Source organism: Marmota flaviventris, chromosome 10 (assembly GCF_047511675.1).
Source record: "Marmota flaviventris isolate mMarFla1 chromosome 10, mMarFla1.hap1, whole genome shotgun sequence".
NCBI lineage: Eukaryota > Metazoa > Chordata > Mammalia > Rodentia > Sciuridae > Marmota > Marmota flaviventris.
Genome location: NC_092507.1, coordinates 32,695,854 through 32,723,354, shown reverse-complemented (window position 1 = coordinate 32,723,354; position 27,501 = coordinate 32,695,854). Strand labels below are relative to the sequence as shown.

The window sequence follows — 27,501 nt, the reverse complement described above, 5'->3', positions numbered from 1 at the left end:
TAAAATGTGGAATACTTCACAAATTTGCATGTTATACTTGCTCAGGGGCCATGCTAAGCTTCTCTGTATATTTTAATTTTAGTGTATGTGTTGTGGAAATGAGAAAATTTTACAGGATACCAAATGCTAATTTTTAAAGTGTTTTTTTTCCTCAACACTAAATATTTCACTTCATTCTCTTCTTGCTTGGTTTCTAAGAAGTTGGTGTAATTCTCATTTTTGCTCCTCTACAGGTAAGTTCAATTTCAAGTTCTACCACTGGGCTGCACCTCTATTCCCATAAGCAAGTTTTTGGGTTTGGAGGGGTTTTTTTTAGGGGGTGGGAGGGGGGGTTTGGAGGTACTGGGGATCAAATCCAGGGCCCTGTGGACACTATGCAAGCCCTGTACCACTGAACTACATCCCTAGCCCTATAGGTAAGTTTTTATTTCTCTGCTTCTTTCACAATTTTGTTTTTCTTGTTCTTAATTGATCCAACATAACATCCAAAATAATAATAGCAAAAAATTTATAATTATAGCTTATATAATAAAACAAGGGACAGGAGCGAGGAATTAGGAATATTTTCTTATAGTAGTTTCTCCTTTTCCACAGGGGATATGTTCCAAGACCCCTAGTGGAAGCCTGATGCTGAGGCACTGTTATTGAATCCTATATATAAGCACCAGAATACTGTGACAGATGATTTGATAACTGAGATGACCACTAAGTGACTAATGGTAGGGTAGCATATACTACGTAGACATACTGGACAAAGGGATGATTAACCTTGCATCTGAAGCAGGACAGGATGAGATATCATCATACTACTCAGAAGAGGACGCAATTTAAAAATTATTAATTGTTTGTATCTGGAATTGTCTATTTAATGTTTTTGGACTGTAGTTGACAGCATAGAACTAATACAGCAGATAGTAAAGCCATGAATAAGGAGTGACTACTGAATTAAGAAGTAGAATAGTGTGATTTTAAAGTGATCTTGTATTAATTGTACTGTCACATGCTGCATATGATATTTCATTCACTAACAGACCAATTAAATGATAGTGATCCCATAAGATTACATTGACTAGTGATGTCATGATGTCATGCTGTCTTAGCTTGTATAACAGTGTACACAACCCTAAAGTTGCCAACAACACATTTCTCAGAACCCATCCTTACTATTAAGTGGTTATTATGGTGTATACATGTTGCAAATTTTAGGGCAATCATTTTCTAAAAAGTAAAATAACTTCAGATGCTAAGAAAGGACAGAAAATTGAATCATATAAAATGTTTAATTAAGACCACATAACATGAGTAAGGATAGATAAGTGTTGAAAACAAAAAGAAAGAATAAAAATATAAAATCAATGAATAGTAACAAACATGGAATGTACAAATCAAATTGTATCAATCACTTTAAACATTAATAGTCAAATTTAAACCCAGAATTTTTATTAAATTGTTAATTTTATTAATTAAACAGAATTTTTATAAATTAATTATAAACAAATTTAAGAAGAGATTGTCAGAGTAGATCAAAGAACAAGATCCAAATTTATCTTGTCCACATGAAACCCACTTTAAATATAAAAACATACAATAGATTAAAAGTAAAGAGCTAACACTAATCAGGTTAACACTTAAAAGAAAGTGGGAGTAGCTATGTTAATTTCAGAGTAAACTTTAAAGCAAGGAAAGTAACAGAGATTAAAAGTGGCATTACATAGTGAAAAAAGGTCAATTCTCCAAGAAAACAACCATCTCTAAAGTATATATACCTAACAACACAGCATCAAAATGTAAGAGGTAAAAATTGTCAGCATTATAAGGAGAAATAGATGAACCCACCTAGTTGGAGGCGTCAACATCTATCTCAGAAATGGGCAGATCCAGCAAGTCAGAATATAAGTGAGGATAGTTCAATCAACAGCACTATAAATCAACTGACTATAATTGGTGTATGCAGAATACTCCAGCCAACAACAGCAGAATACACATTCTGCTCAAGTTCTTGTGGAACAATCAATAAGACAAACCACATTCTGGGCCATAAAACATAGCTAACAAATTTAAAATAATAGAAATCATACTAAAATGTCTGCTCTTAGACCTCAGTGGAATTAAACTAAGACAGCAACAACAGAAGATAGTTGGAAAATACTTGTAGATTTAACAACACATTTCTAAATACCATTTGGATCAAAGAAGAAATCTCAAGAGAAATTTTAAAATGGTTTATTTGTTGGTGCTGGGGAACCAACCCAGGGCCTTGCTCATGCTAGGCAAGCACAGTACCACAGAGCCATATCCCCAGCCTTTAAAAATGTTTTGAACTAAATAAATTGAAAACATAATTTATCAACATATGGCAGCCACAGCCCTGCTCCGATCATGACTGAGCTCCCCATGTTTATCACACCTTGGACTGCTCAGTTCCCAGCTCTCGTATCTAACCAGGTTATTGCATCTTCCCAGCTGTCATTGCTTTAAAATCTCGGCATACCTTGAGTTGAAGTCCACCTTCTGTTATAAGAACAGAAGAAAGTTAAGGTCCTCTTTAATCATTTCCATGGGTACCAGATGAATAATCTCAAGGTGGAACCGATCATCTGGTGAGGGAATAAGAGCCATATTTAAGCCAAGACAATCCAAGTAGGTACCTCCAATGTTTTAGAGCGGATACCTGTGTGGAACAAGGTGAGGACTCAATGACCTCTTCTGACTCCTTCCCATTGTTAAGATTTTGGGGGATTCTAAAATTCTCCATAGTTCTTAGAACTGTGATCCTTAGCCTATAGATTATTCCAAAATTCTTATTCTGAGGTGATTTGATGGGGGTTAGATCATTGGGGATTGCAACCAGGGGCACTTAACCACTGAGCTACATCCCCAGCCCTTTTTATATTATATTTTGAGACAGGTACTTGCTAAGTTGCTTAAGGTCTTGCTAACTTGCTAAGGCTGGCTTTGAATTTATGATCCTCCTGCCTCAGCCTCCCAGGTCACTGGGATTTCAGGCCTGTGCTGCCACACCTGGGGAGATGATTTGATTTTAATGTTCTGGGAGTCTTAGGTTTTATAAGTGCTACTAAATGTGATGAGGTATTTAAAAATTACTAAGTAGAGCCTGGGGTTGAGGCTCAGTGGTAGAGTGTTCACCTAGCATGCATGAGGCACTGGGTTCGATCCTCAGCACCAAATTAAAATAAAATATATTGTGTCCACCTGAAACTAAAACATAAATATTTTAAAAAATTACTACCTAGGCATATGGCCCAAAATACTTAAGAAGAGAAGGAACCACCTTTGATAGGAAAATGCTTTGATAAAGACTTTAAGCAGAGGGGCTGTGGCTCAGTGGTAGCGCACTCGTCTAGCATGCGTGAGGCCCTGGGTTCGATCCTCAGCACCACATATAAATAAATAAAGGTCCATTGACAATTTAAAAATATTTTTTAAAAAAAGACTTTAAGCAGAGACCCACCAAGAGCCAGGGATAGCTAAAGCCTTGGGCCCCAAGGAGCAAATTAGGGGGCAGGAGGGAGGGGTTAAGGTGGGGGATGTGGGACCACACATCCCATTGTACCATCTGGACAGTGATAGACTTCATAGGATGTGATTCTTCTCTGGAACATTCCAAAACTTCTGCTCAGCCTACTCTCAAGAATGCTTGGAGGAAGTAATTTTATTTTATTTTATTTTTTAAAATATGAAATCCAAGAGGTAGTTTCATCACATTCAGGTCAGTGTGGTTCACAGAAAAGTCAGCATGTTTTGCTGGAAACAGAGATTACAGGGGTAAGGATGAGCTACCAGGGATTTAGCAGGCTTTCTCTGGGAGAAAGTGGTGGTGCAGATCATATGGCACCTGGGCATTCCATTCACATGGGAGTCTTTGTGAGTGGTCTTCTCTAGAGAAGCAGAATAATCTACCTGAGCAACTGAACATGACAGGTCTGGACCCCAAAGCATTAGAGGAAATTTCACCTCCATCTGAAGGGACAGGGAAATCTCCACCTTCCTAGCTAACATTACCCCCTAGCTAACATTAGGGCTCTGTTCTGTTTAGGTTCTGAGTTCAAGGTCCTAAGAACCTAGGTTTCTATGACTCTACATTTTACTGACTCCAGGAATCCAGAGTTTTATAATTCTAAAGCAAGCACTACCACCACAGCCAATGCCATTGTGTGTCCCACATTCCAGGCACGGATGCAGGATACCTTGCATGTTCTGTTTCCATTAAGCCCTACGAGATACACACTATTGTTCACGGCCGCTGGTAGATGTGGAAACTGAGGCACAGAGAGTTAAGTCATTAGTCCAGGACTTAGGCAGCAGGACAGAAGCCTACAGACCTGACAGTAGAGCCTCTTTCCTCTACTGTGACATCTCAAGAAGCATCTCCTTCCCTGCTTGGTACTCATAGCCCCTTTGCCTGCGAACTGCTTTTTCTCCAGCGGAGTTCCCAAGGGCTGGAAGGCAGACCTGAGGCCTTGCATCTTGTGTTGAGATGTGTTGAGTCACACTGAGTTGTGCTGTGTTGTGTGATGTTTTAATAGGTTGGATTGTGTTGAATGTGTTCGTCTCCATTGAACTGTGAGTCACCTGATTCAACCCTGTTAGTCCAGCTGTCCGTCCAGGGACTGGCACATCGTGGATGTTTAAAGAAACATTTATTGTATGAGTGACTAATTGGCCAAATGGGCTCAGGAAGTAAGCTGTGGTGTCCGTGTACCCCTAAGTCATCACCCTGAGATTGCATCCTGGGGACGCTGGGGAGGTTGGCCTACTCTGGGAGGCACCTAAGCAAGTGGAGCCAAGCCAGAGTTTATCCCGAAGCTGGGAGCCAGGAGCAGGACAGACCTGAAACCCAGGTCAGGAACAGATTATAACTGAAGTCAAAAGGAAGAGCCTGAGGGTAGCTTGAAAGATGGACACTAGGCATAGTGAGAAAAATAGCCCAGATGCCCTCAGGTGTCTGTGATTCATCTTTACCAGTAGCCATAAAAGAAAAGTGGTCAAGGACATAAATGTGCTTAGAGATAGGTTTCCTCAGTTCTCTGTCTTATAACCTCTTATTTTCAGGATCAGGGCCCCATCTGACATGGCCTATGGTAGGATCTCATCCCTAGGGCTGGACTTTGCCCTGGTTCCCAGGGGTATGGGTTGGGGTCCTGCTGTGGACCTTCCAAATCCCTAGACACAGTCTTAGCTGCACCTGACTCTGTTCAAGTCAAAAGCGCAGAAGTTCCTGACTGCCTCAGTTTCCCTTTGACCTTGATCCTTGAAAACATCGAGCTACCCAAGTGGGACCAGCTCTATAGCCCCACTGCCCCGCTCCCTCCTCGGCTCCTACACTGAGAGGTGCTCATACTTACTGGCTGCTCTGCCTGGCTTCCCTTCTCCAGCTCATTCCCCAACCAACTTCCACGTGATGATTCTAAAGGCAAACCCGACCACATCCCCTGATGACTGCTCATTGCCTAAGACAGAAAGCTCAAGTTCCTGAGTGCAGTATGCATGGCCCTTGTGGTTTGCCCCTGCTGACCTCTCAGCCTCCACACCTTCTGATCCCTTGAACCTTACTTGTGCTCTAGTCATTGCAAACCACTGTCTCACACCTCTCTGCCTTTACCCTTATTATTCTCTGTGGGGCATGATCTCCTTAGATTCCTACTCATTCTTCAAGAATCAACCTTCTCACTGGTAACACCCTGGTTTTATAACATTCTACGCATAAGTCTATGGTGATAATAATTACATTGCATTGGTTGTTCCCCACCCAACTGTGAACTTCATGCAAAGTCATGAAGTCTGGCTCTTCCCCTGTGTCTGGCTCATAGTCCCTGTATGTCAAAGGAAGGAAGGAAAAAAATGAATGAGTGAATGAGACAGGGGCATCTGGTGATGGTGCAGGGGCTGGGAGTTGAAGTGGGCAAAGGACCCTGATGAAAGAGAAGAACAGAACAAACATGAAGACACAAAGAACTGGCTCCAAGGGGAAGGTGCGGAAGCTGCCCATGAGCTTCTAACCCCAGCTCTCTGCAGGGATCCATCCTGTACCTGAGCTGTGTGCTCTGAAATCCCCGGAATCCTTGTCATTTCCTCATGTTTGTTGTTTTTGCTACCCTGTGAGGAAATGCTCCTGGGCCCTGCCCTTGGGAAGAGCTGCTCAAGTCTTACACAAGACTCTTGTCTTCTTTGTAGGCTGGTGGTGGAAGGTGGGCTGAGGCTCACTGTGACCTTAGGTGCCAGGACCCTCCTGACAGGGGGCAAGGCCTGGGAGTTGACCAGGCAAGTCCTGAGCCAGGATGGGAGAAGATATTAGGCCTATGGGTGTGTGTATATGCGGGGAGAAAGGGGACCAGGAAGCCATAGGGCCTGGAGGCTGGAGGGTTGGGCCCTGATGCTGCTATCTGAGCCCCTTGGGTGGATTTCCTGCCCCAACCCTCTTACACTTAACCACATTCCCAATGGCAGGGGAGCTGAGGGACCCAGGACTGATCAAAAGCTTTGGGGGAGAAGGATGGATCTGGAACTTGATTCACCAAACCTCCAAGGTCCAACATAGGACCTGAGACATGATGGAAGAGTTCAAAAATGGAAGGAAGGAAGGAAGGAAGGAAGGAAGGAAGGAAGGCTGGCTGGCTGCTGGAGCCAGACCACAGGGAAGAAGCATCTCCAGGGGCAGCCCTGGTAGTATATGTAGCCATCAGAGTGGGGGGACTGCCCTGGAGAGGAGGGGAAGGCTGAGGGTCAGAGTTTCCTCTCCCCATTCCTCCTCTTCCCAAGCTCTCTGCTCAGATCTTGAGGTCTGGGAAAGGCATCTCAGTGGGGCCTATCCCTTCTTAGACACACACCCCCTCCCACCATGGTTTTCATACCTGATGGGTATCAGAATTTGCTAAGAAGCCTCAAACAATGAAGATTTCTGGGTCTCACCTGAGACTTACTGACTCAGAATATTGCTGGGTTGATCACAGAATGGGATTATTTTAAAATGCCCCAGGCCAGGCCTGGTGACACATGCTTTTCATCCCAGTTGCTCTGGAGGCTAAAACAAGAGGATGGAAAGTTTGAGGTCAGCCTCTGCAACTTAGCAAGAGCCTATCTCAAAAATAAAAAATGAAAAAGGCTGGAGATATAGGTCAGGGATAGACCATCCCTGAGTTCAAGCCTCAGTACCAAAAGTAAATAAATAAATAAAGTTCTCCGAGTGATTCCACCATATTGACAGAGACTCCCCACCTACTAGATCAGGTTTAAATTCCCAGCATGGCATTCTCAGCCCAATTGAGATCTGGCCCCAATGTCCATGTGCAGCCTTGTGTTTACCCCTTATCCGAAACTTGCAGCCTTGTGAAACTGCTCCATATTCTTCTCACACATGCAGGCTTTCTCAAGTTCGAGTCTTTATACAAGTTCATCTCTCTATCTTCCCACCTTCTCTATCCAGGGAACTTCTGCACATTCTGCAAGGCCTAGCTAAAAGTCCACTTCTGGGAAGACTTCCCCATCCTTCTTCTATCCAACCAGGCATTCAGTTCTACATGTGCAGACAGATGCCTTCATCCTCATGGCACCCCTGTGAGGTCTGTTCTGTTATTATCAGGCCCATCTTACAGATGAGGACACTGAAGCCCACAGAGGTGAATCACTTGCCCTAGGTTACTCTGGTCATTGGGAGAGCCGGGACCTAACCAGGCAGCACTCCACATATCCACTGGATATACAGATGGGGATACTGAGGCCCAGGGAAATCATTAGCCCACATTCATCATTCTCATAAGTAGCAAAGTCATTATTTGAATTCAGGAACCTCTGACTCCCCAGGCTGTACACTCCCAGATGGCCCCTGTTTAAACTTACTAAGTAATCCCTGGGTCAAGCCCCCATTCTTGAGCTATCCAAATGCCCTTCCTCTCTCCCCACCAGCCCCCAGAGACTTGCCTTCTCCTCTTCCCGGCCTGCTTCCCCTCTGACCTCACTCCCTACCCATCCTGCCCCACCTTGAGTTCCCTGGCAGGAAAGCCCGCCAGGCCCTCACTGAGGTCACAACATCCCTGGCCGGCAGGGATCCAGTAACACTTGCAAGCCTTTCCCGTCATTTCCCTACCCAGCATTCCAGACGGGGCTGGCTGAGGCACTGGAGGGAAAGCCTCCTTCCTGGGCCTCAGTTTCTCCATTGCTAAGATAGAGAGTGGCCTTGCCTGGACGCCTGCCAGGGCTGAGAGGACACTCTGATGAGATAACCGGCAAGGCTGTGTAAACGCTGGTGGTCCAGCCCTGAGCAACTCACTCTTGGGCCACGGATAGAAGGGTGGGGTCTCAAATCAGCAAGGAACCCTGATACCCTGGAAGGTTACCTTACCTCCTTGCACCTCAATGGGGTCCCATCTAAAGAATAGGAATCCCAAGAGCACCTTCAGCAGAGGTTCATTCTGAGAACTGAGTGCAACAGGGAACTCCATGCAGTTAAGTGGTATCTCGCGCAGGGGAATGTCTCCATAAGAGAATGGTAGCAAGTGTCCAGTGACAGGCCCTGCCTCCTTCTGTAGAATCACAGCTATAGAATCACGTACCTTTGTGGAAACTTCCATCAGAAAACCGTACTTTCCAAAGTGGGACCCCAGTCCAGCCATCCTGCCTGCTGAGAATAATGCTAACTATCATCCATCTGGGTGACAGCAGGTTTTCAAAATTGCATTGTAAACATAGATATTCTTTAACTCAAAAAAGTTGGCGGAGCTCTTTACCACTCTCTCTCTCATCCAGTCCTTCACAAAGCCTGAGAAGGAGTGTTCATGGGCTTTGATTCTAGGCTGAACGGAGCTTATCTCCAGCTCTGCTGCTTACTTGCTAGTTTTTCTTGGGCGAGTTATTTCCCTTCTCCGGACCTCAATTTGCCTCATCTAAATCAGCATCATGCTCCCAACCTTTAAGGGTTCCTGTGAGAATCACAGATCTCAGGCATAGAGGAAGTACACAATAGACCTTAAAACCCTGTTACCCTTATTTTCTAGATGGAGAGACTGAGGTTCAGAAAAGTTCCATTACTTGCTACAAAGCCAGGAAGAAGCAGGTGGTCTCTGTGTCCAGGAGCTCTGCTCGCACACAGGAACATGTCCCCCAGTTCATGAGTTTTGGGGACCACAAGGACAAAGCTCAGTCTTAGGGTCCTGCTTGACCTGCTTCTTGTTACAACTCTCATTAAACAGATGGGGACACTGAGGCCCAGGGAAATCATTAGCCCAGACTCAGCAAAAGGTCATTCATAGTAAGTCAGAGCGTACAGGGGTCAGAGCAAGATGGGCATGGTGGGTAAGGACACAAGACAGGAAAGCAGTGTACTTATCCCAATAGACAGTAACCTTATGCCTGCAGCCAGTAGTATGGCTGTCAGTGTCATGCTTTGCTGTTCCAGACTAAATCCATGGGCATCACACTGCTTGGGTCTTGCTGATGTAATAAGACCACCTAGAATTATTACATTCTCCCTAGAATTGGGCTCTGGACAACTTTGAATCTTCTCTCTGTAAAAGATAATAATTAGATACCATTTCTCACCAATCCAACTGACAAAGACTAAAAAGGTAAACCATACCCACTATCAACCAGAGGATTACAAAAGAGCAAATGCCTTTATAGTTGGTAGAAGAGGTATAAGATATATTACTCCCCTCCTTTTTTTTGAAGGGCCATTTGGCACAGCCTTAAAAATGCACTTGTCTTTTGATCTGGAATCCCTCTCCTACAAGGATTTGTATTGAATCCTACAAGGATTTGTATTGAATTCTTAGTACAGGTATGTCATTCACAGAGTGTTTATAATTTCCTCTAGATAAAAACCACCTAAAGTATTCATGGGTAAGGGATTGGTTCAATCCATGATGAACTATCAGTCAATCATTAAAAATTGTGTTGGAAAAATATTACTTGTAAGGAAATGTTCATTGTAGATTAAGAGACAAAGTAATTTAAATCCAGGATGATTTGCACTGATACAACCAGGATAGATTGGCTTTCACATTGAGGCTTGATCTCTTGGGACGCTCCCTCTTGGAACTCAGCCGCTATGCTGTTAGGAAGCCCAGGCTGTCCTGCCGGAGATGGAGGAGGACACAACACGGTATGGAGAGGATGGCTCAGTCATGCATTTGCTGAGTTCGGTTGCATGAGTGACCATGGTTCACATCATGTAAAGCACAACTTCCCAGTCAATCCACAGAATTATGAGAAATAATAAATCATGGCCAGGCCACCAAGCTTGGGGGGGTGGTTATTCTACAGCATGTGTAGCAGAAAGGCTCTGTTGTTTTCATGACCTAGATTTTCACAGTGCATACAGGTCTTTCATGCAGAGGCACCTGTGCATGGGGGTAAGCTTTATTTCAAGCTCCTGAAGGCAGAGGCCTGAATGACCCCATCTTATTGAGCCTCTACCACTGACCAGCCACCATGCAGCTTTCACAAACACCAGCACAAACCAGGTGTTTAATAATTATTTATTGAATAGGTAAATTAATATCTTTGTTAGTACGTATTGTAGCCTTGTGAGGTAAGGATTATTACTCAACTGATACCCATTCATGACAGACAAATGCAGATATTACGAAAGAAGAAAATAATAATCACCCCTAATTCTAGCTAATTTCCGTTAATATTTAGCGTATGTCTATAGAAATCCAAATTCATGAAACACAGGCATTTTCTTTTGGGAATGTGACGGTTTTATAACCAGTTTTTTTCCATTTGAAAATATCATGACTTTCTTTCCATGCCAATCAGTGATCATACTTGATCATACTTCTCCACTCAACAACATTTTTAATAAGTGCACGTGTGCTTGAGTGACATCAGGAATCACTCTCCCTTTCTCCACCCCATTCCCACACAGAGGGTTTCTGACAGCCTTGTCTGTGGCAGTCTGGGAGGTTACCTGTGGCAACTCTTTCCTTAGGAAGCTGAAGAGACTGAAGTCATCCAGTTAAACTGTAACAAAGCCCGGAGTTCAGCAAACTCATCCTCTGAGTCTAGAACTCTTCAGCCCCCAGTGCTTTCTCTTTCTTACCAGCTAAAGTGCCATGGATTTGGAGCATCAACCTCAAGCCTCTATAAAATTAATGCGCCAAGCCTTTTGTGTATGGAAAAGGAAGGTCCTAGGTGCTCTCAACAGGTTCTCTCCTTAGAAGTATGAGTCAGTTCCAGCATAAAGGGTGAGTCACGCAGCTCCTCTATGATGAATATGCATGTGACTGCCAGGTGGCATTCAGGTGGGGGCTGAGGGAGTGGATTGGTGACCCAGAGGGACACTGGCTAAAGAGTGGCTGCTCCCCTAGAGGGTGAGCTATGTGCGTTCTTCCTATCCGGATTGCTACATGATGGATTCTAGAAGTGAAGAGGCCCAGGTTTCATAAAAAATTCGGTTTGCTAACAAATTCCTCCCTCACTGTAATGAGGGAGTTAAGCAAGTGGCTTGACTTCTCCATGCCTCGGTTTCTTCAGCTGTGGATGTGTGTGGTCTTGCCTTCAGTAAAAGGTGTGGGGAAGACCCAACAAATGATGTGTGGGAAGATGTTTTGTCCAGTTAAAAGGTTATATCAGTCTGAAGGGTGTTGACATTTCACTTCTCTGGAGAAATTTGGTTCTCAGAACAGAAGAGCCAAGCCCAGCTGTTTGTTTTCCCATCAGTTCCTGGACTTCTCAGGGTCTCTCGAGTCTCTCCAGTCTCCTTGCTATTCCTCCACCCTCAGGGCATCAAGTTAATTCTTCACATCACATTTTATGGAATCCTATGTGCACTATGTCCAGGGCCAAAGCACTGAATCCTTCCCAACGCTCCCCTACAAGTTCAAGGGCTGTGTGTGTGTGTGTGTGTGTGTGTGTGTTTTACTGGGATGAAGCCTGGGGTATTCCACCATTCCCTCTACATTCCTGGCCTTTTAAAATGTTGAGCCAGTGTCTCACTAACTTGCCCAAATTGGCCTTGAACTTCCATCCTTCTGCCTTAGTCTCTTGAGTAGCAGGGATTGCTGGCAGATACCATAGCACTCAGCCAAGTTCAAGACTATTGTGGACCTATTTTACAGAGAGAAAACTGAGGCCCACAGGGAATAAGAAACTTATCAGAGATGACACCACTCGCAGGGAGAAGCTGGACCATAAACCAAACTTCTAGACTTTTCCAGCATTCTACCCTTTCTGTGGACTTGAGGAAGAAAACCTCCGGGGGCTGTACTAGATCTTCTCTTCCCAATCTTAGGGACCCCCCCAAAAATAATACACTGAGAGTATTACACTGTGAGCAGGTGCCCACAACCCTAAAGAAAATCAGGCTTTGAGGATGTAAACACTGATAACAGTTATCATTTTTCAAGTATTTACCACATGCCAGCCACTCAGTAGACATTGTCTCCCTTTATATTCATGATCTGTGAAATGAATATTGATATTATACCCATATGACAGTTGGGGAAATTGAGAATCAGGTTAGGGAAATGCCCAAAGATCCATAGCTGGCAGGTCTGTCTCCAAAAGCAGAACTCTGCCCACCACAAACCTCTCTCACCTTCTCCTTCATTCATTCTTTGGTTTACTCATGTACTAAACATTTATGGTTTATTTCCTATGTCAAATTACTTGCTGGATAGAGGGAAGACTGAAATGCCCAAGTCCCTGCCTTGGAAAGGTCATTATCTAAGGGGAAGATAAGGTTCAAATAATTGTAATCTAAGTGATAAGAGCCAAGCAAGGTAAGCTGCTTGCAGCAGTGCTGGGTCTGGCTGAACAGCTCTGCCAGTCAGTCTTTATTTTGTGTAAGCAAGGTATTAAAACTCACACTTACTACCTGCATGATTTAGGGCAAATAACTTTACTTCCCCAAGAAATTTCATTTTCTTCTTTAGAAAAAAGAGAGGGAAAAAACCCTCATCTTCCAGAGTTCCTGTGGGGGTTAAATTAACTGAAATAGTAAACATTCATATAACAAATATATGCAGAGACCCAGAATGTATTAGGTACTGTTTCTGGTGTTGGGGACACTGGAGGGAGCAGACATTCCCTTGGAACCTCAACAAAAGAATTTCCCGGTAGGATTGAATCCAGGGATGCTTAACCACCAAGCTACATCCCCAGTCCTTTTATTTTTTATTTTGAGACAGGGTCTTAAGTTGCTAAGGCTGGCTTTGAATTTGCAATCCTCCTGCTTCAGCCTCCTGAGTTGCTGGTGTGTGCCACCACGCCCAACAAAATAATTGTTTTTGATTGAAGTAAAATATACACAGAGAAAAAGTGCAAAAATCAGAAGTGTTAACAGCTTAATAATTTTTCACAAACAGACTATGCCTGCATAACCAGCATGCTGATTAAGAAACATTACCACAGGGTCAGGAATGGGGTGTGGCAAGAGAGGCGCTTGTCTCCCAGGTAAGATTCAAGGCAGGGGGAGGAGTGCCAAAAATTCAATTGTCAAGATAAATAATCATCTTTAATGTTATATTTTTGAAGAGTAAAAATTAATGCAAAAAAAATCATGAAAAAACATCAAAATTTTAAATAAAAATAGGATTAGTAACCATGTGCTACTGAGTCATCTTACAGCTTGGGGCAAAAGGAAATCACCAGAACTGCTGATCTGGTCTCCACCTGCCTAGCCCTGATTACCAGTTCCCCTCATGACCAAGACCCTTCCTTCCAGGGAACTGATTCTCCAGACTTCTAGAGTCCCACACATGTTTTGCCTGTTTTTGAACTTTATATACATGCAATCATGTATTTAAAGGCCACCTTTTGCAGGTGGCCTCAACACCTCAATGTGATGTCTATGAGATCAGCCATGTTGGTGTGTGCTATGGAAAGATGTTTAAGGGAGGGTGTGATTGGCAGCTGTGCAGTTTAGAGACCAAGGCAGTGGCAGTGGGGAGGATGCTTAAGCAGTGGCTCTATCCTAGAGAAAGGGTTGTGAGAATGCAGAGAAGGGGACAGGTTCAATAGTAAGTATTCTGAGAGAGCAGAATCCACAGGGTTGACCGGATACTGGGAATGAGGGGGAGAGAGGAGTCAGGATGATATCAGACCTCTGGCTAGTGCAGTTTGCAAGGGCTGGGGGGGGGGGGGGTACTAGGAGAGCAGGGGGAGAGATGATGAGTTTAGATTAAGCATGGTGAGTGTGAGGTACCTGTGGGACATGCAGAGTGCTGTCCTGAAGGCAACTGAACAGACAAGCTTGGTGCTCAGGGGACAGAGGAGAAGGGATGTTCTCTCAGTATCCCACAGTACCAATGAGCAGGTGGTGGCACCGATGAGAGCCCTTGCACAGGGCAGGGAGGGGCACGCAGAAGGAAGGGATGCCGCCTAGCTTTCTGGGAGCAGGTGTGCAAATCAGATTGAAAATACTGAACACACCAAACTGTCCCGCTTGGCCCAGCAGGCTCTCCTGGAGCCCAATGCCACATTTACCTGCAGTCGCGGAGGATCTGAATTGCAAAACATTATGCGGATTAGGGGATCTCCTGCCCCAGCCCCTGCCAGCCCCCCGTGCCTCAGCTGCAGCTGACTCAGCAAAGCCTCTTCTTCGGGCTGCCAGGGACGCTTGCCTTTAAAGGCAAAAGAGACTTTTCCGGGCTCGCCTTACTCACTCCTGGCTCCGGAGCCGCTAGGACCCGCCCTGCACAGCATGACCCCACCCCTCAGCCCCGGGCCCTTTGCGTGCCCTCAGACACGCACCAGACGCCCACCCGCATCAGCCCATGCACCTAGCACCTCCCCGCCAATCCCGGGGAGCTTTTTTTCTTCCCCACTGGCCAGGGTTAGAACTACTTGGAATCAACCCAGAAAAGCCCGAGTTCTTTCCAGGACTGAAATCAGCTTCCAGAAAACAAAGCTACCAGTGTGGGCACCGGCTGGAGAGGGGGGCAGTAAGCCTCTCCAAAGTGAATACTGGGGCTCCAGCAGCTCTTCCCACCCACTTTTAAAGCCTCATATAGAGTAAACTTACAGGGAGGATGAGATTCCCTCGGGTCCCTTCTCTGCTCAGAAACTCTCTATGGCTCCCTACTGCCCAAGGAAGAAAGTCCTAACTCCTATACCTGGCATTTGGGAGCCTCTGTGACCCGACCTCTTTAGACTCTTCTTCCCTCCCTATCTTCATCTCTTCTCTCTCCCAAGTCCCTGGGAGCCAGCCATTTCACAAGGGGCTTGCTAAATCTTCTCGCTTTCCCTCCAGGCATCTGTCCATGCTCCCCTCCCCTGCACCAAGCCTGCCCAGCTCAGATGCAACTTCCTCAGGCCTCCTCTGGTGCTCTCCACCTAGATGGAGTCAAATTCTGTTTCCAAGGACTCAGTCACTGAAAACACAAACCAGTCCACCTGAGAATCTAACCTCTGATCCAGTGTCAATAGCTTCTGGTGAATTTGCCTCTAAACTGTAGCCTCCAGGGGCCATCAAACATTTACAGAGAGAGGACACCAAGGAGTGGAATTTCAAGCGGGTAATGGGGGTCTGTGTTTGGGCAGGTATGGTGGGGTGGGGTAAAAAGGTAAAGCTGCTTTTCTGGCTACTCTGCTTTGATCTCAAGTGCCACTCGGATGATAGCATGGGGGTTTGACTGAACTGCTGACATCAAGAATTAGTAGTTTTATTAATAGTAAAAACCTTTACACACATCTGTTTTGTTTTTTTCTCAAGCTGACTTGGGAAGGGGTTGTTGTGCCCATTTTATAGGCTCAGAGAACTGTACTCATGAATGTCTGGCAAGTAAATAGCAGAACTGGGATTGCAAAATCCAATTCTGACTCCACCATGAATCTCTGGCAGAAATTCTCATGTCCCTTCAATGATCATTCTCTGCCATCTTTGCATCTGTTCTTCCCTCTGCAAACAGTAGCCTTTCCCATAATCCACCTAGAGAGCTCATATTCAGCCTTCTAAACTCTGCTCGGTATGACCTCCCCTATTCCGTCTTCTTCTCATGGGGTGTTCCTGTGCAACTTATCCTGTGAACTTGAATTGGAACTGTTGCTGCTCATCCTCCCTTTTGCTGCCCATCTAGTCTGGGGCTCCATGAGGCTAGCAGTGGGCTTTCATATCTCTGTCCCTGGGAAAGTGACCTGCACAGGGCTGGTCTGGAGAGGGAAAAAGTGGTTGCTTAGAGAGCATGATCCAGGGGCTAAGGGTGGCAAATCCAGAAGACTGGATGGGCAAAACAGGGAACCAGGAAGAGACTCTGAGCAGGGAGGTAGCAAAACCCAAAAGATACTGAAGAGAAGGCTGCAAGGTTGGCAGAACGGACTGGAGTGGAAGGGAAGCTAGAGACAGGAAGACCATTCATCCATTCACTCATTTTGTCCTCTGCTCATTCACCTTGTGCCTCAGTTACAGGCACTGTCCTCAAGTTGCTCACATTCTGGGAGAGACAGTCAGAGGACAATAGCAAACTGAAAAACACCCAGGAATAAAGGAGAGAAAGACTGCCACTTCCCAGAGCAGGACCCACTCCTGGGGCACTCTAAGGCCTGCTGAGGTGGAGGGAAGGCTTCCCAGGCAGAGGACACAACCTGAGCAAAGGTACGGATGTGAGGTGCTGGTGCTAGGAGTGAGGCTGAGCCTGTAAACGGGTGTCCTGAAGAAGGACCTTGATGGCCAGGATGGGCCTCTCTCCCTCCATGACAATGTCAGATATGTGAGTGGGAATAACAGGGTCCAGGATTAGAGAAGATAAAGATGCTGTAGACACTGGGAAGTGGGGAGGAGGAGGAGTGGTGGAAGGTGGTGTTAGTAAGACTTAGTGCCCTCTATAGGCTTGAAGAGAGAGGAGGGATATGGTTCCACACTTTCCAGGCTTAGTAGTAAGAGGCTGTAGAAATTGGAGCCATGGGCAGGGGAATGCCCAGAAGGGCTTCGTGCCCAGAGTGCCCCTTCAGCCAGCATTGGACACACTGCCTAGAGAACTCCAGGGGTCATTTCAGCCTTCCCTTTTCCAACAGGACTAATCCCACCATGACCCCTCCGCACAGGGAAAAGGACCTGAGGCTAACCCTGGACTTTGGTCTGAACTTTCTTGAGACACTGTGTCTCAAGAAAGACTCTGGTCTGGAAGAGGAAATAAGTGAACTCAGATGACAATACCAGCGCAGTAGTAAATGTGGTCTGACTGTGTTTCATCACATGCTAAGCACTTTCATCACATGCTAAGCACTTCATGAGCTCACCTCAAGGAAACTGTTAACTCTGGCGAGAACACACAAACTGTTATGAATTTAATTTTACCCATAAGAAAACCGTGGCTCACAGACCAGGATCTTGCCGAGGATCAGGCTAGCCTAGCATACAGATGAGATGGCTCGATGCCGAGGTCTCCTGTGTCCTTAACCATTCAGTTACCCTGCCTTTCATGCACTTCACACTTAGGTGTCACTATAGATACACCTGAACTGTCAGAAGTAGAGAAGAGGTCAAAGAGGTGATTTAAAGTCACTTTTCATATAAGAAGTGGGCATGGATTTCCAGGCAGAGGGCCCGGATGGTGCAAAATAGAGGCTTGGCTTGGGAGCAGGAATGTTGGGGGTGGAAAAGAGGAAGGGAAATCTCAATCCCTGAGCAAGACCTCCCTCAGTCCAATAAATACTTAAATACCACGTTCCACGTAACAGACGCGGTTCAAAATATTTTACAAATATTAACTCGTCTAATGTTCATAACAACCCCAGAAGGTGATGATGCTATTATTATCGTTAGTTTACCGAAGTTATCCTGTTGCAGAGTGAAGAATCCAAAGTCCTAGCTTTTACGCGATACCCTACGTGGTTCCCAGTTTGTTTTACAGCCGGGTACCAGCTCCACCATTTTGCGAGAGGCTGCTAAGGCTCAGAGAGGTGTGCGCACTTGCGCGGGGTCACACAGCAAGCGTCTCCTGGGGTCCCAGCGCACTCGGCACGCGGTAGACTGGCAACCAGAGAGAGGCGACAGCCAGGAGCCCTCCGCCCCTCCCCCCGCCCCTCGCCCCCTCCCTTGGAGCCCCGCCCCGGACGTGCTCTACCCCAGGCCCCGCCCCAGGCTCTGCCCACACACCCCCGACACACCAGCCTGGCCAGCCAATGGCTGGGGTCCTATAAACAGTGGGGTACGGGAGCTCTGGTGCTAGAGGCAAGAGGCTAGAGGTAGCCGGCAACCGTGCAGATCGCGGCTGGGGGTCCGGGAGTTAGTGTGCCAGAGAGCGGGAGGTCAACCGACGGAGTCGGAGTCAGGGTCGGAACAGAGCCTGAGCCGGAGAGCGCCGCCCGCCCGCTTGTTGCCGCCCGCGCACCCAGCGCTGCCAGAGCCACCAGCGCAGCGCGGCCATGGATCCCAGCAGCAAGGTGAGTAGCGCGCCGCGAGCCCTCCACGCCCGGAACAAAGGCGACCCCTGCGGACCCTTCCGCCGGCCCGGGCCTCCCGGATCGCCTGGCCGTGCTGTGCGCCCGGGGCCGGCGGCGCGCCTCTCTGAGCCTGGCTCCGAGCGGGTTCAGGACGTAGCGCCTTGCCGGGGCTGGGGGTGCGGTGGGGATGGGTTCCGGTTCTAGCAAGCGGGAAGGCGCAACGTGCGTATTTGGCGCCCGCGCCGAGTCACCAGCTTCCTTCCGGGGGCGCCGCGCCGTCCACGCGGCCCGGCGGGGGCCCGGGACACAGGGCCCTGGCGCAGCACGTCGCGCACGACCTCGGCGGCGGCGGCCCTGCGCCGGCTCCTCCCGGTGCGGGGGAGGGGGCCCGAGCGCGCCGCCCATTGGCTGAGCGAGCCGAGCCCCCAGCCCGGCCCCGGCCCGGGCTTAGAGCCCGCGGACCCGCCCGCGCTCCTGGCGGGATCCTGGCCGCCGCTCCCCTCGCCCGGGTGCTGCGCTCGGTGAACAGCTTGGCCAGGGCCGTTTTCCCGGCCTCCCGCGGTCCTCGCGGCAGCCTCCCGAGATGCCCCAGCGGAGGGCACTTCCTTCAGGCCGGTGATCGGGTGCGGGAGGTGCTGGCCCCGGGTATCAGTCGAACAGCCGGTTTCCGAGACCCTTTTTTCTGGACCGTGTGGGCCCCAAAGCGGGTGCCTAGTCCTGGGGAGATAGATGTATTCTGATGAGGCGCGGTCCCGGCCGGGCGGGGAGAGCTCTCCGGGGGCCCCGCGAGCCCGGGGCTGGGATAGGGCCCCAGGCGGGAGCTGAGCGGGAAGAGCGCCTACCATGGGATGAGGGACAGGGACTCCCTGCCCTGAAGATTGTGAGATGGGGCAAACTGTCTCGTTGGAATCTCGGCAACTTATCCACACACACACGCTCACTCTTTGCATCTGTGAACAAGGTTGTCCTGCAGGGAATCTCTGTGACTGCTCCAAGGCGGCTCCTTTTCAACAAGTGTTTACTAAATCCCTCTGTGTGTAGGGCATTGTTTCTTTGCTCCCTCCCTTCATCCTTGTCTAGAATATTTCAGGTCACTTTTTTCTTTTAAAATATTTCCTTTTACCTACTTGATTTTTCAAATGAAGGGTCAAGAATACCCTTTGTTTTTACCTGGGACGTGCAGGTTTGGGACTGAACCCAAACTACCCTTTCTCTATGCTGTGGAGGTATCCGATGGGACCCAGCTGGGTGACACCAGGCTGTACCCTCGCCTGGAAAAGGCCTCCCCAGTACATACCTGTTGAATCCAGAGGGATTTGCTTCATCCTGCCTTGGCCTTAAGGCTTGAACGGAGACCTGAGTAAGTTCCTTCTTTGAGGCTCCCAACTTGCATGGCTGTTGGGAATAGATGGGTGGTGGGGTGTAACTAAAATATAAAAGAGAGGTGATTTTTAACCAGGGACAAGTCCTGAGATCCCAAAAGTCCAAATAATTGCTGTGTTATCTTAGAGCTCTGGTAGGACACTTAACTTCTCGGGGCCTCTGTTCCTCCACATGAGAGACAGGGATAACTTTTGTTACTTCCTCAAAGAAAAGAACTGTCTTATCAGTGTGTGATGCCAGACCTTGATATTTATTTGGGTGAATAAGTGAGTATTCTAAGTGGAGACAGAAGAGTAGAGGGGAAAATCAACAGCTGCTTCCAGTTTACTGAGATCTGGGCAAAAATGCTTTTCCTTGTCTCTGGCCATTTATCCGTGCTGAGGTTCTTCTCTGGCCTGGAGCTCAGAGAAGGGAAGTAACTTTCCTGAAGTGGTTGAGCTGGATTTGAACCCAGGCTGATCAGCAGGGCTTGTGTTTCTGTCTCTCCAATTCCAAATGGAAAAGAGAGTTCTAACTTCAAAGGCAGCCTTCACAGCATCTGGTCTAAATGCAGTGGCAGGTGGGTGCTTTTCCAGAGTTTCCACTGTCCACTGGGTGGATCATCGGAGCACCTCCTGCCCAGTGGTTCATTTGCATTTATAAATTCATACACGTTATCTGCCTACATAAAATAGAAATCTCAAAAGACAAATACAAGGTAGCAATGATAGTAAATTTTGTTTTCTAAATTCTCTATGATCATCTTGTATACTCTGGAGACTGCTGATTTGATTTCTACCACAGCCTTTTGGAGCCACATGTTAAACTGAGACCTGGCATGGTTGTATCCTTTGCCGGGGGTGTCTGGCTTGAAGCCTTAGTTCGGCTATGTTCCTCTTCATCTCCTCAGAACTGGGAATTGACTCAGCTGACTTCCCCATGCTCCTATGTGCTCTGAAGTGCTCCTCTGCAGCTCGAAGTAATGAGCTTAACTGAGTAGGAAGTAGGGAGGGGCAGGTGAAATCGTCTGGCTAGCCAGGGTTTCACCTACCGTCCCTCCTGGGTCACAGGCAGGAGTGAGCCCTGTCCTGGGATGTCTCACCTCACCCTTTGTGAAGAACTTGTAGCTAGTCTGGTCTATTCCCATCTATGCCCTCTCTTTTACTGACCAGTCTGACCTCTACAAAAAGGAGGCATCAGAAATCTGCAGGGTTCCTCGGCCCCTGGTGGTAGGAAGAACATTGGTATTTGAGTCCTGCAGATGTGTTTAGTTGTCTCACCCGCAGAATGATGTCATTTTTATAGCATTAGAATATCTATATGAATTCAGGGGGATAAATGTGGGTGTCTGTCCCCATACGTGTTCCATAAATGTTCCTTGCTTCCTTGGACTCCCATGATGCACTCTGCTTGCCTGGGTCCCAGATAACATATACTCGTCCCTCGGATTCTATGCAGAAGCCTGGTGTTCTGGCAGTGTGAGTTTTTTGGATGCCTGGCTCACGGTTATTACTTAGGTAAAACATTAAAGCTCCTACTGTCAGTTCTACCAGAGGGGATTTGTCAGGAAGCTGGTTTGCAGAGATGGCACATGGGCGAGAGTAGCTAGTGTGGCTCCCTCCCTGTCTTGCCCTAGTCTTCTTTGTTCCCACCTTCGTGCCTGAATCTGAGTCAATCTTGGGGAGTTCAAAAAGGGAGATAATATCCTTTATCTCCTGGATCCTTACAGCTGCCCTGTGAAGGGGATATGAAGTCATGGGGACCTCAGGGTCCAATGAAAAATGACTTTGCCAAGGTCACACACTGAACATCCCATCTTAAAACACACTGTCATTCTTTCCAGTATCATATAAACGAATGAGAAAGTCAAGCAGGAAGAGACGCAGCAGCCCGTGGCTTAGCCCTCCACTTGACAGAAGGGAAAACTGAGGCTGGAGAAGGGAAAAGTCTTAAGATAAGGCTGTCACAGAAAATTTGAGGCGTTCTGTGGGTTTGGGAGAAAGCATGCTTTCTTCTCTGTATTCTACTGCGTTCTGTGCCATCTTCACTCATCCCAAATGAGCAGAAATCCCCAGGCTTTAGGACTTTCCAAGCTTTTTCTGGGTGCAGTGGCAGTCTGGAAGTTGGATTAGATGTAACCTGACAACTGAAACCCTTCTGTAAATGGAAACAAAACAAAGCTGTGACCTTGGAGAAGTGGCTTTCCTTGGGCCTTGGTTTCCCTCTCTGTAAAATGAAGGGTTTGCCACCCCTGGTGGAGCCCAGCTTCATGCCCTCAATTAGGTGGTGGCTATTTTAAGTGGAAAGACCCTTTCCAGAGCCAGTTTGGCATTACAGTGTAAACAGCCCCAAGATGATCCTTGTTCGGTGCTGAGCCGTTCAGTCTACTTGCCCCAGAGCTGGGTCAGCCCTAAATCCCCCATAATCAGCTTGTGACTTCAGGGAACTCAGCTTTGCCCAGTACCTCCTGGTCACAGGGTGTCAGAACTCAGACCTCTGCTCTAGCACCGAGGGTACAGGCATCTAGTTTTCTTTCTCTGTCAAACTGGCAGAACTGGGGAGACCTAGAACAAAGGGGAAAGTGTGCAGCATTGGCGTTGGTCCTGTAACCTCCACCCCCACCTTATTCCAGGGCATAGAGGTGACAAAGCCATTCAGTCTGGTAACCAATGTCCCCAGGATGGCAGAGGCCAGGAAGGCTCCTGGCTGGATTCATGGGCTCAGAGAGGCTGTGTCCAGGCTGGCAGGCCCAGCCTTGGCCACCAAAACAAACCTCCAATTGTTACCTCCCTCCAGGGGAGGGGTGGAGTAGAGCCCCAGGCTGTCATCCAGCCACCAGGCCTTGGCAGTAGCTGAGGAGTAAACATTGGGGTTTTGTGGTAACTGAAACCGGGCTCCCGGGCCTTAAACCTGGGCAGGAAAAAGGTAGGGTTCACCCCTTCACTATTTTGCTGGCTCTTGCCTCCCCTACACCCCCACAACCTGGAAAGGGAGAGAGCTCTTGCCCGACTCCAGTTGATGGCACCTTTGGCTGCTGAAGACTCTGCAGGACAGAACATCTGCCCAAATTGCTTAGGCCAGAGCTTACCTCTCCCTGCCCTGGAATTGGGCGTGGGAAGGAAAAGTCTGAGACAGAAACAGCTCTACCATTTGACCTTAGGGCGGGCACATGTCTTGTGGGAGCTGTGTCCTCAGCCCTAATGGAGATAATGACCCCCTCTGTGGGTCAGCAGCTCTGAAGCTCACTAGGAGTGTGGGGCCCATGCCGCAGTCTTGAGGAGTGGCTGAGGAGCATAGATCTGCTTTCATAGAAGAGTCAGAGCCCCAGGAGGGCCAGATGACTGGCTGTAAAGCCCTCTGCTGGAGGAAGAGGGGGACTCTCTTGGGATGGGGGTGGGCGGCGGGAGCAGCTAACGAAAGAGAAACCGCCTCCCTGCACTTCTTGAACACCAGGCTCCCCCTGGTGTGTAATAGCTCAGAGCCACTTCCACAGCTGTGCAAAGCCACCCCAGGGTCCTGGCACCAGGTGTCCATACTACTCTGGGCTCACCTCCCTCCCTTTCATACTCGGGTACTGCGCGTAGCATGGCCAGAAGCAGCACTGGCATGGTGGCTGTGTCCATCATGTTGCTGGAACTGATCATGAAATCCACCCCAGTAGTCATAATTTGAATCATCCCATCTACGGCATGGTGGCAGTAACCCTCAGCATCAACTCTGAATGGCTGCATTCTCCAGGAATTTCCTCCAGCCAGGCTCTGACTTGCGAGTGAACCTGCATGGCATAGCAGCTGGCTTTGCCAAAGCAGCCCTGGCTGTTTGTGGGCATGGCCACCATCCTCATTGTCGCCCAGGTGCTCAGCCTCTGCAGTCTCAGCATCACCCTTGTCCTTCGGTAGCCCTCGACAAGCCCGCCAGCCGCAGAATATGACGTTCTTCTCATCCTAGAATGATGTGCCTGGCACATACATGTGTACCTGCCCCTCAGTAATTGATCTTGGAAGTTCACAGTGTCCTAGTCTTATGGTCTCTTGTCCCCACCAGCTCCATGCCACGGAGCTAGGTCTGCCTCTCACCCATCCAGACCCCTGACAGGTGAGAATGCCCTTGCTCACCCAGAGTGCTCTCTGCAGTCAGAGTGTCATTTTTTCCCCCTACTGGATGTTATTTGTAAAAGTTGACCTATTCATACGTCTGTGCAACAGCTCTCCATCTCCTAGCCACATAAAGCCTTCAGTACTGGGCATCGTGGCCTGTGCCCGTAATCCCAGTGACACAGGAGGCTGAGGCAGAAGGATTATTAGTTCAGCAAGACATTGTCTTCAAATAAAATAAAAATGACTGGGGATGTAGCTCAGTGGTAGAGCACCCCCTAGGTCCAATCCCCAGGACTTCAAAAGAACGAAAACAAAAGACCCTTTAGATAGAGTGCCCCATTGTAGAATTACTATTTGCTCCATGACTGCTGGAGGGCAGTGCGCTGGGCCTGCCAGGCCTTGGCACTGGAGCTGTTCTCAATAAAGTTTTTAGATGTGACTGGGGAAAAAAATTGGATAACCCCCCCCCCCCCCCAAGTATTTATTTTTTAGTTGTAGTTGGACACAATATCTTTATTTATTTATTTTTATGTGGTGCTGAGGATTGAACCCAGGGCCTCACATGTGCTAGGCAAGTGCTCTACCACTGAGCCAGGATCCCGGCCCTCTCTTTTTTTAATACAGAAATAATGAAGCCAACTAAAGAGAAGCATAAGAAGTGAAAAGATAAATGTGTTCTTTCTCCAAGTTGTGACCGTTTGATGCTTACACGCAGAGACCTCTTTGTGAATGTGTAAATGTGTACTCATACGTGTGATGTTTGTGTAATTGCTTCATACTTTCTACGTGTTCTGTGTGGCGCCCATCCAGTTCACCAACCCAAGCCTTAGAGAAATGTTTGCAGTGTTTCTCTCTGTACGTACAGTAGTTACCATGGTACAAAAGTTCAGTAACTATTTATTCCTTACACAAAATTACATTCTATACGTTATACCTTGATTTTTTTTTTCTTTTAATAATCTACCCTGGGTCTCTTTTCATGGCAAGTACATACAGATGTGTTGCATTTTTTCCAACAGGTGCATAATATTCCATTACAGACAAGTTCCACCGTGATTAAGAAATAGCATCCCCATACTTTCTTCATACCACTCACCACCTGATATATTACATGTATTTATTTTCTGCCCCAGCCTTCAACTAAAATATCAAGTTCCATAGTCAGGGATTTGATTTAATTTATTGCTTAGTCCCCACTGACCAGGAGGATAGTGTTGGGAGCATGCATTCAGGTATAATCTTTACTTAATAATATAATTAGAAGAACCTCTCTTATGGGGGACTGAAGCCTTAGAGGAAAGAATATTTTCTTAAGGTCACAAAACGGAGGAACCGGGCCTTAAACTTGTTTTCTGAGAATGACAATGACGTTTGTATATGCCCAGTCTTATTAAGTTAATATTGTCTTAGTTGAACTGGTTCCCATCTCACTGCTGAATGTATACCTCCTCAGGAGTGTCAGCTTCTCCAGGGTCCAATTCTAGACCCAAGGTTCAAGCATACAGCACAGGGAACCAGTTGTTTGCATTTAAGGATAATTACCCTTTTAGTTATTTAGGGAGGATAATGTGTTTAGGCCTAAAAGGTTTCAATCTTTTATTTGTTGAGTTCATGCATTGGGTTTGCTCCTAACCCCTCAGGGGACCTGGGGCTTAAAGCAGAGATTGACAAACTTTTTGCAAAGGGCCAGATTGTAAAAATATTGTCAGCTTTATGAGCCAAATAGTCTCTGTCTGCCTCAACCACTCAACTGTGCCATCAAAGCATAAAAATAACTCCAAACAGCAGATACACAAATGAGTATGGCTATGTTCCAATAAAACTTTATTAATAGTCTGAAATTTGAATTGAAATTTTCACTTACCACAAAATGTTGCTCCCCACCCCCAATACACACACAGTTTTAAAAATCCAATCCCCCACCTTAGCTAGCAGGCTGATTTTGGCCCAGGGGCCACAGCTTATCAAACTTGGCTTAGAACAGAATCTAGCAAAGTGGCCAAAAGTTTCCCAAGGTTGATCTGAGGCTGTCTTGGTTCAGACGGACAAGGTGGACAAGGCGTAGAGAGTGGCTGGAATGGAATTTGACCTACATAGCAAGTACCAGGTAGAAACCTTGTTTCCTTCAGGGGCCAGTACCCGGAAGCAGGGTGGGGGTCCAGGGAGGACCTTAGCAGGAAGGACATAAAATCAGGCATCAGAGATCCCTCCAATTTGAAGGTCCACATAGCATACTTTTTCCTCTCAGAGTCTCCCATTTTCTCTGTGAGGGGACAGCAATCCCCCTGCTGAACAGAGCAAAGAATATTCATGGTGGTTCAATCAGGATATGAGCAGCCCCTGGCAGTGTGCCATTGCTGGCTCCTCCCCTCCCTGCTTTAGAGATTGATGGGCACCTTCTGCCTTCAGGGCCACTGTGGGGTGCCCAGAGGCTCAGTCATGCAAGTCCTAACATCACTAGAAGGCTCAAAGGCAATGGTTTCAGGAGGAGTCAGTGCCTGAGGTCACCTGAAGGTCAGGCTTCTGAGGTTAGCCCATCACTCTTCTTGACAAGCCTTTGGGCTGGAAGGGGTCACAGGGTGAAACTCTAAACTAAGAGCTCCAGTCGTAGCCCTGGCTTTTGTTTGCTGAGTATCCTGAGAGCTTGTCCCCAGACCTTAGGTTCCCATCCATCAAGTGAGGGTGTTATAATAGTCTGTAATTTCTTAGGCTTCTTTCTTTTTTAATGCCCAGAACTTTGTTCAAATGGAATCTTAGAAAAGAAATGTACAGAAAATGAAAAGGGAGCTGTCATGGATCAGGTGAACCCTGCCACACCCCTTCCCACCCCACTTAGAGTTGTGAACCAAGTGCTTAGAAAGCCAGGTGTCCAGTGCTCCTTGCACCTTGGGAAATTGCAGGAAGCTGTGGGAGGATGAGGTGGATGATGAGGTGGATGATGAGGTGGAGTGACGTCTGGATGTTGCTGGATTAGGACCCGCCTACCTCAGGGCACACCCTGTCTCTTGAGCAGGCAGTGCCTCGTGCACTCCCTCTGCCAATATTGACTGAGAGCCTGCTGTAGGGCAAGCCCGGGACCAGGCTGCTATGCCCAGGAAGGGCACGCAGGCAGAGGTCAAAAGGCCACTGTGAGTTTAGCAACTTATGCAACATGGCCAGGGTCACCCACCCTCCCAGTGCGTGGGAGGAGAGGTTCTTTTTTTTTTTTAGAGAATTTTTTTTTTTTTTAATATTTATTTTTTAGTTCTCGGCAGACTCAACATCTTTGTTTGTATGTGGTGCTGAGGATCGAACCCGGGCCGCACGCATGCCAGGCGAGCGTGCTACCGCTTGAGCCACATCCCCAGCCCGAGGAGAGGTTCTTGAAGCTAATACCTCATCAGTGACTTCTGGGAGAGGGAGAGCTTTCGGTGGGCCTCAGACCCCCAGAATCAGAACAGGAAGGATTAGGAGTGGGGACATGAGATAACCTTCTGTATGCTGGAGGCTGAGCATTTGGTGAACTGAGGGTGGGGGGCGGTCAGGATTTGAACTCTTTCTGCCTTTGTATCCCCTCTCTAAGTCCTCACCATTATATGAGCTTGACACCCAAATAAATACATGCTGAATAAATGGACTTCATTTCTACGCTTCAGTTTTAGTCATGGGCTAGCAGGGACACATGGGCCAGTGGTGGCCCGATTGAGGTGACTTCCTGTCC

At 47.4% G+C, this 27,501-nt stretch overlaps 1 protein-coding gene and 1 non-coding gene across 2 annotated transcripts in view; one reads left to right on the top strand and one right to left on the bottom strand.

Moving 5' to 3' along the window:
• LOC114094555 (U6 spliceosomal RNA) lies at nucleotides 1–108 on the bottom strand. Its single transcript, XR_003583065.1, has one exon. It is a non-coding gene; the product is annotated as a U6 spliceosomal RNA (small nuclear RNA).
• A 17,938-nt stretch (nucleotides 109–18,046) lies between these two features.
• Slc2a1 (solute carrier family 2 member 1) overlaps nucleotides 18,047–27,501 on the top strand; it is a 30,564-nt gene continuing 21,109 nt past the window's right edge. The window contains exon 1 of the mRNA XM_027937203.3: nucleotides 18,047–18,342. Within this exon, the coding sequence (XP_027793004.1) occupies nucleotides 18,325–18,342 (18 nt within the window). The 5' untranslated portion in view covers nucleotides 18,047–18,324. The remainder of the gene's footprint in view (nucleotides 18,343–27,501) is intronic.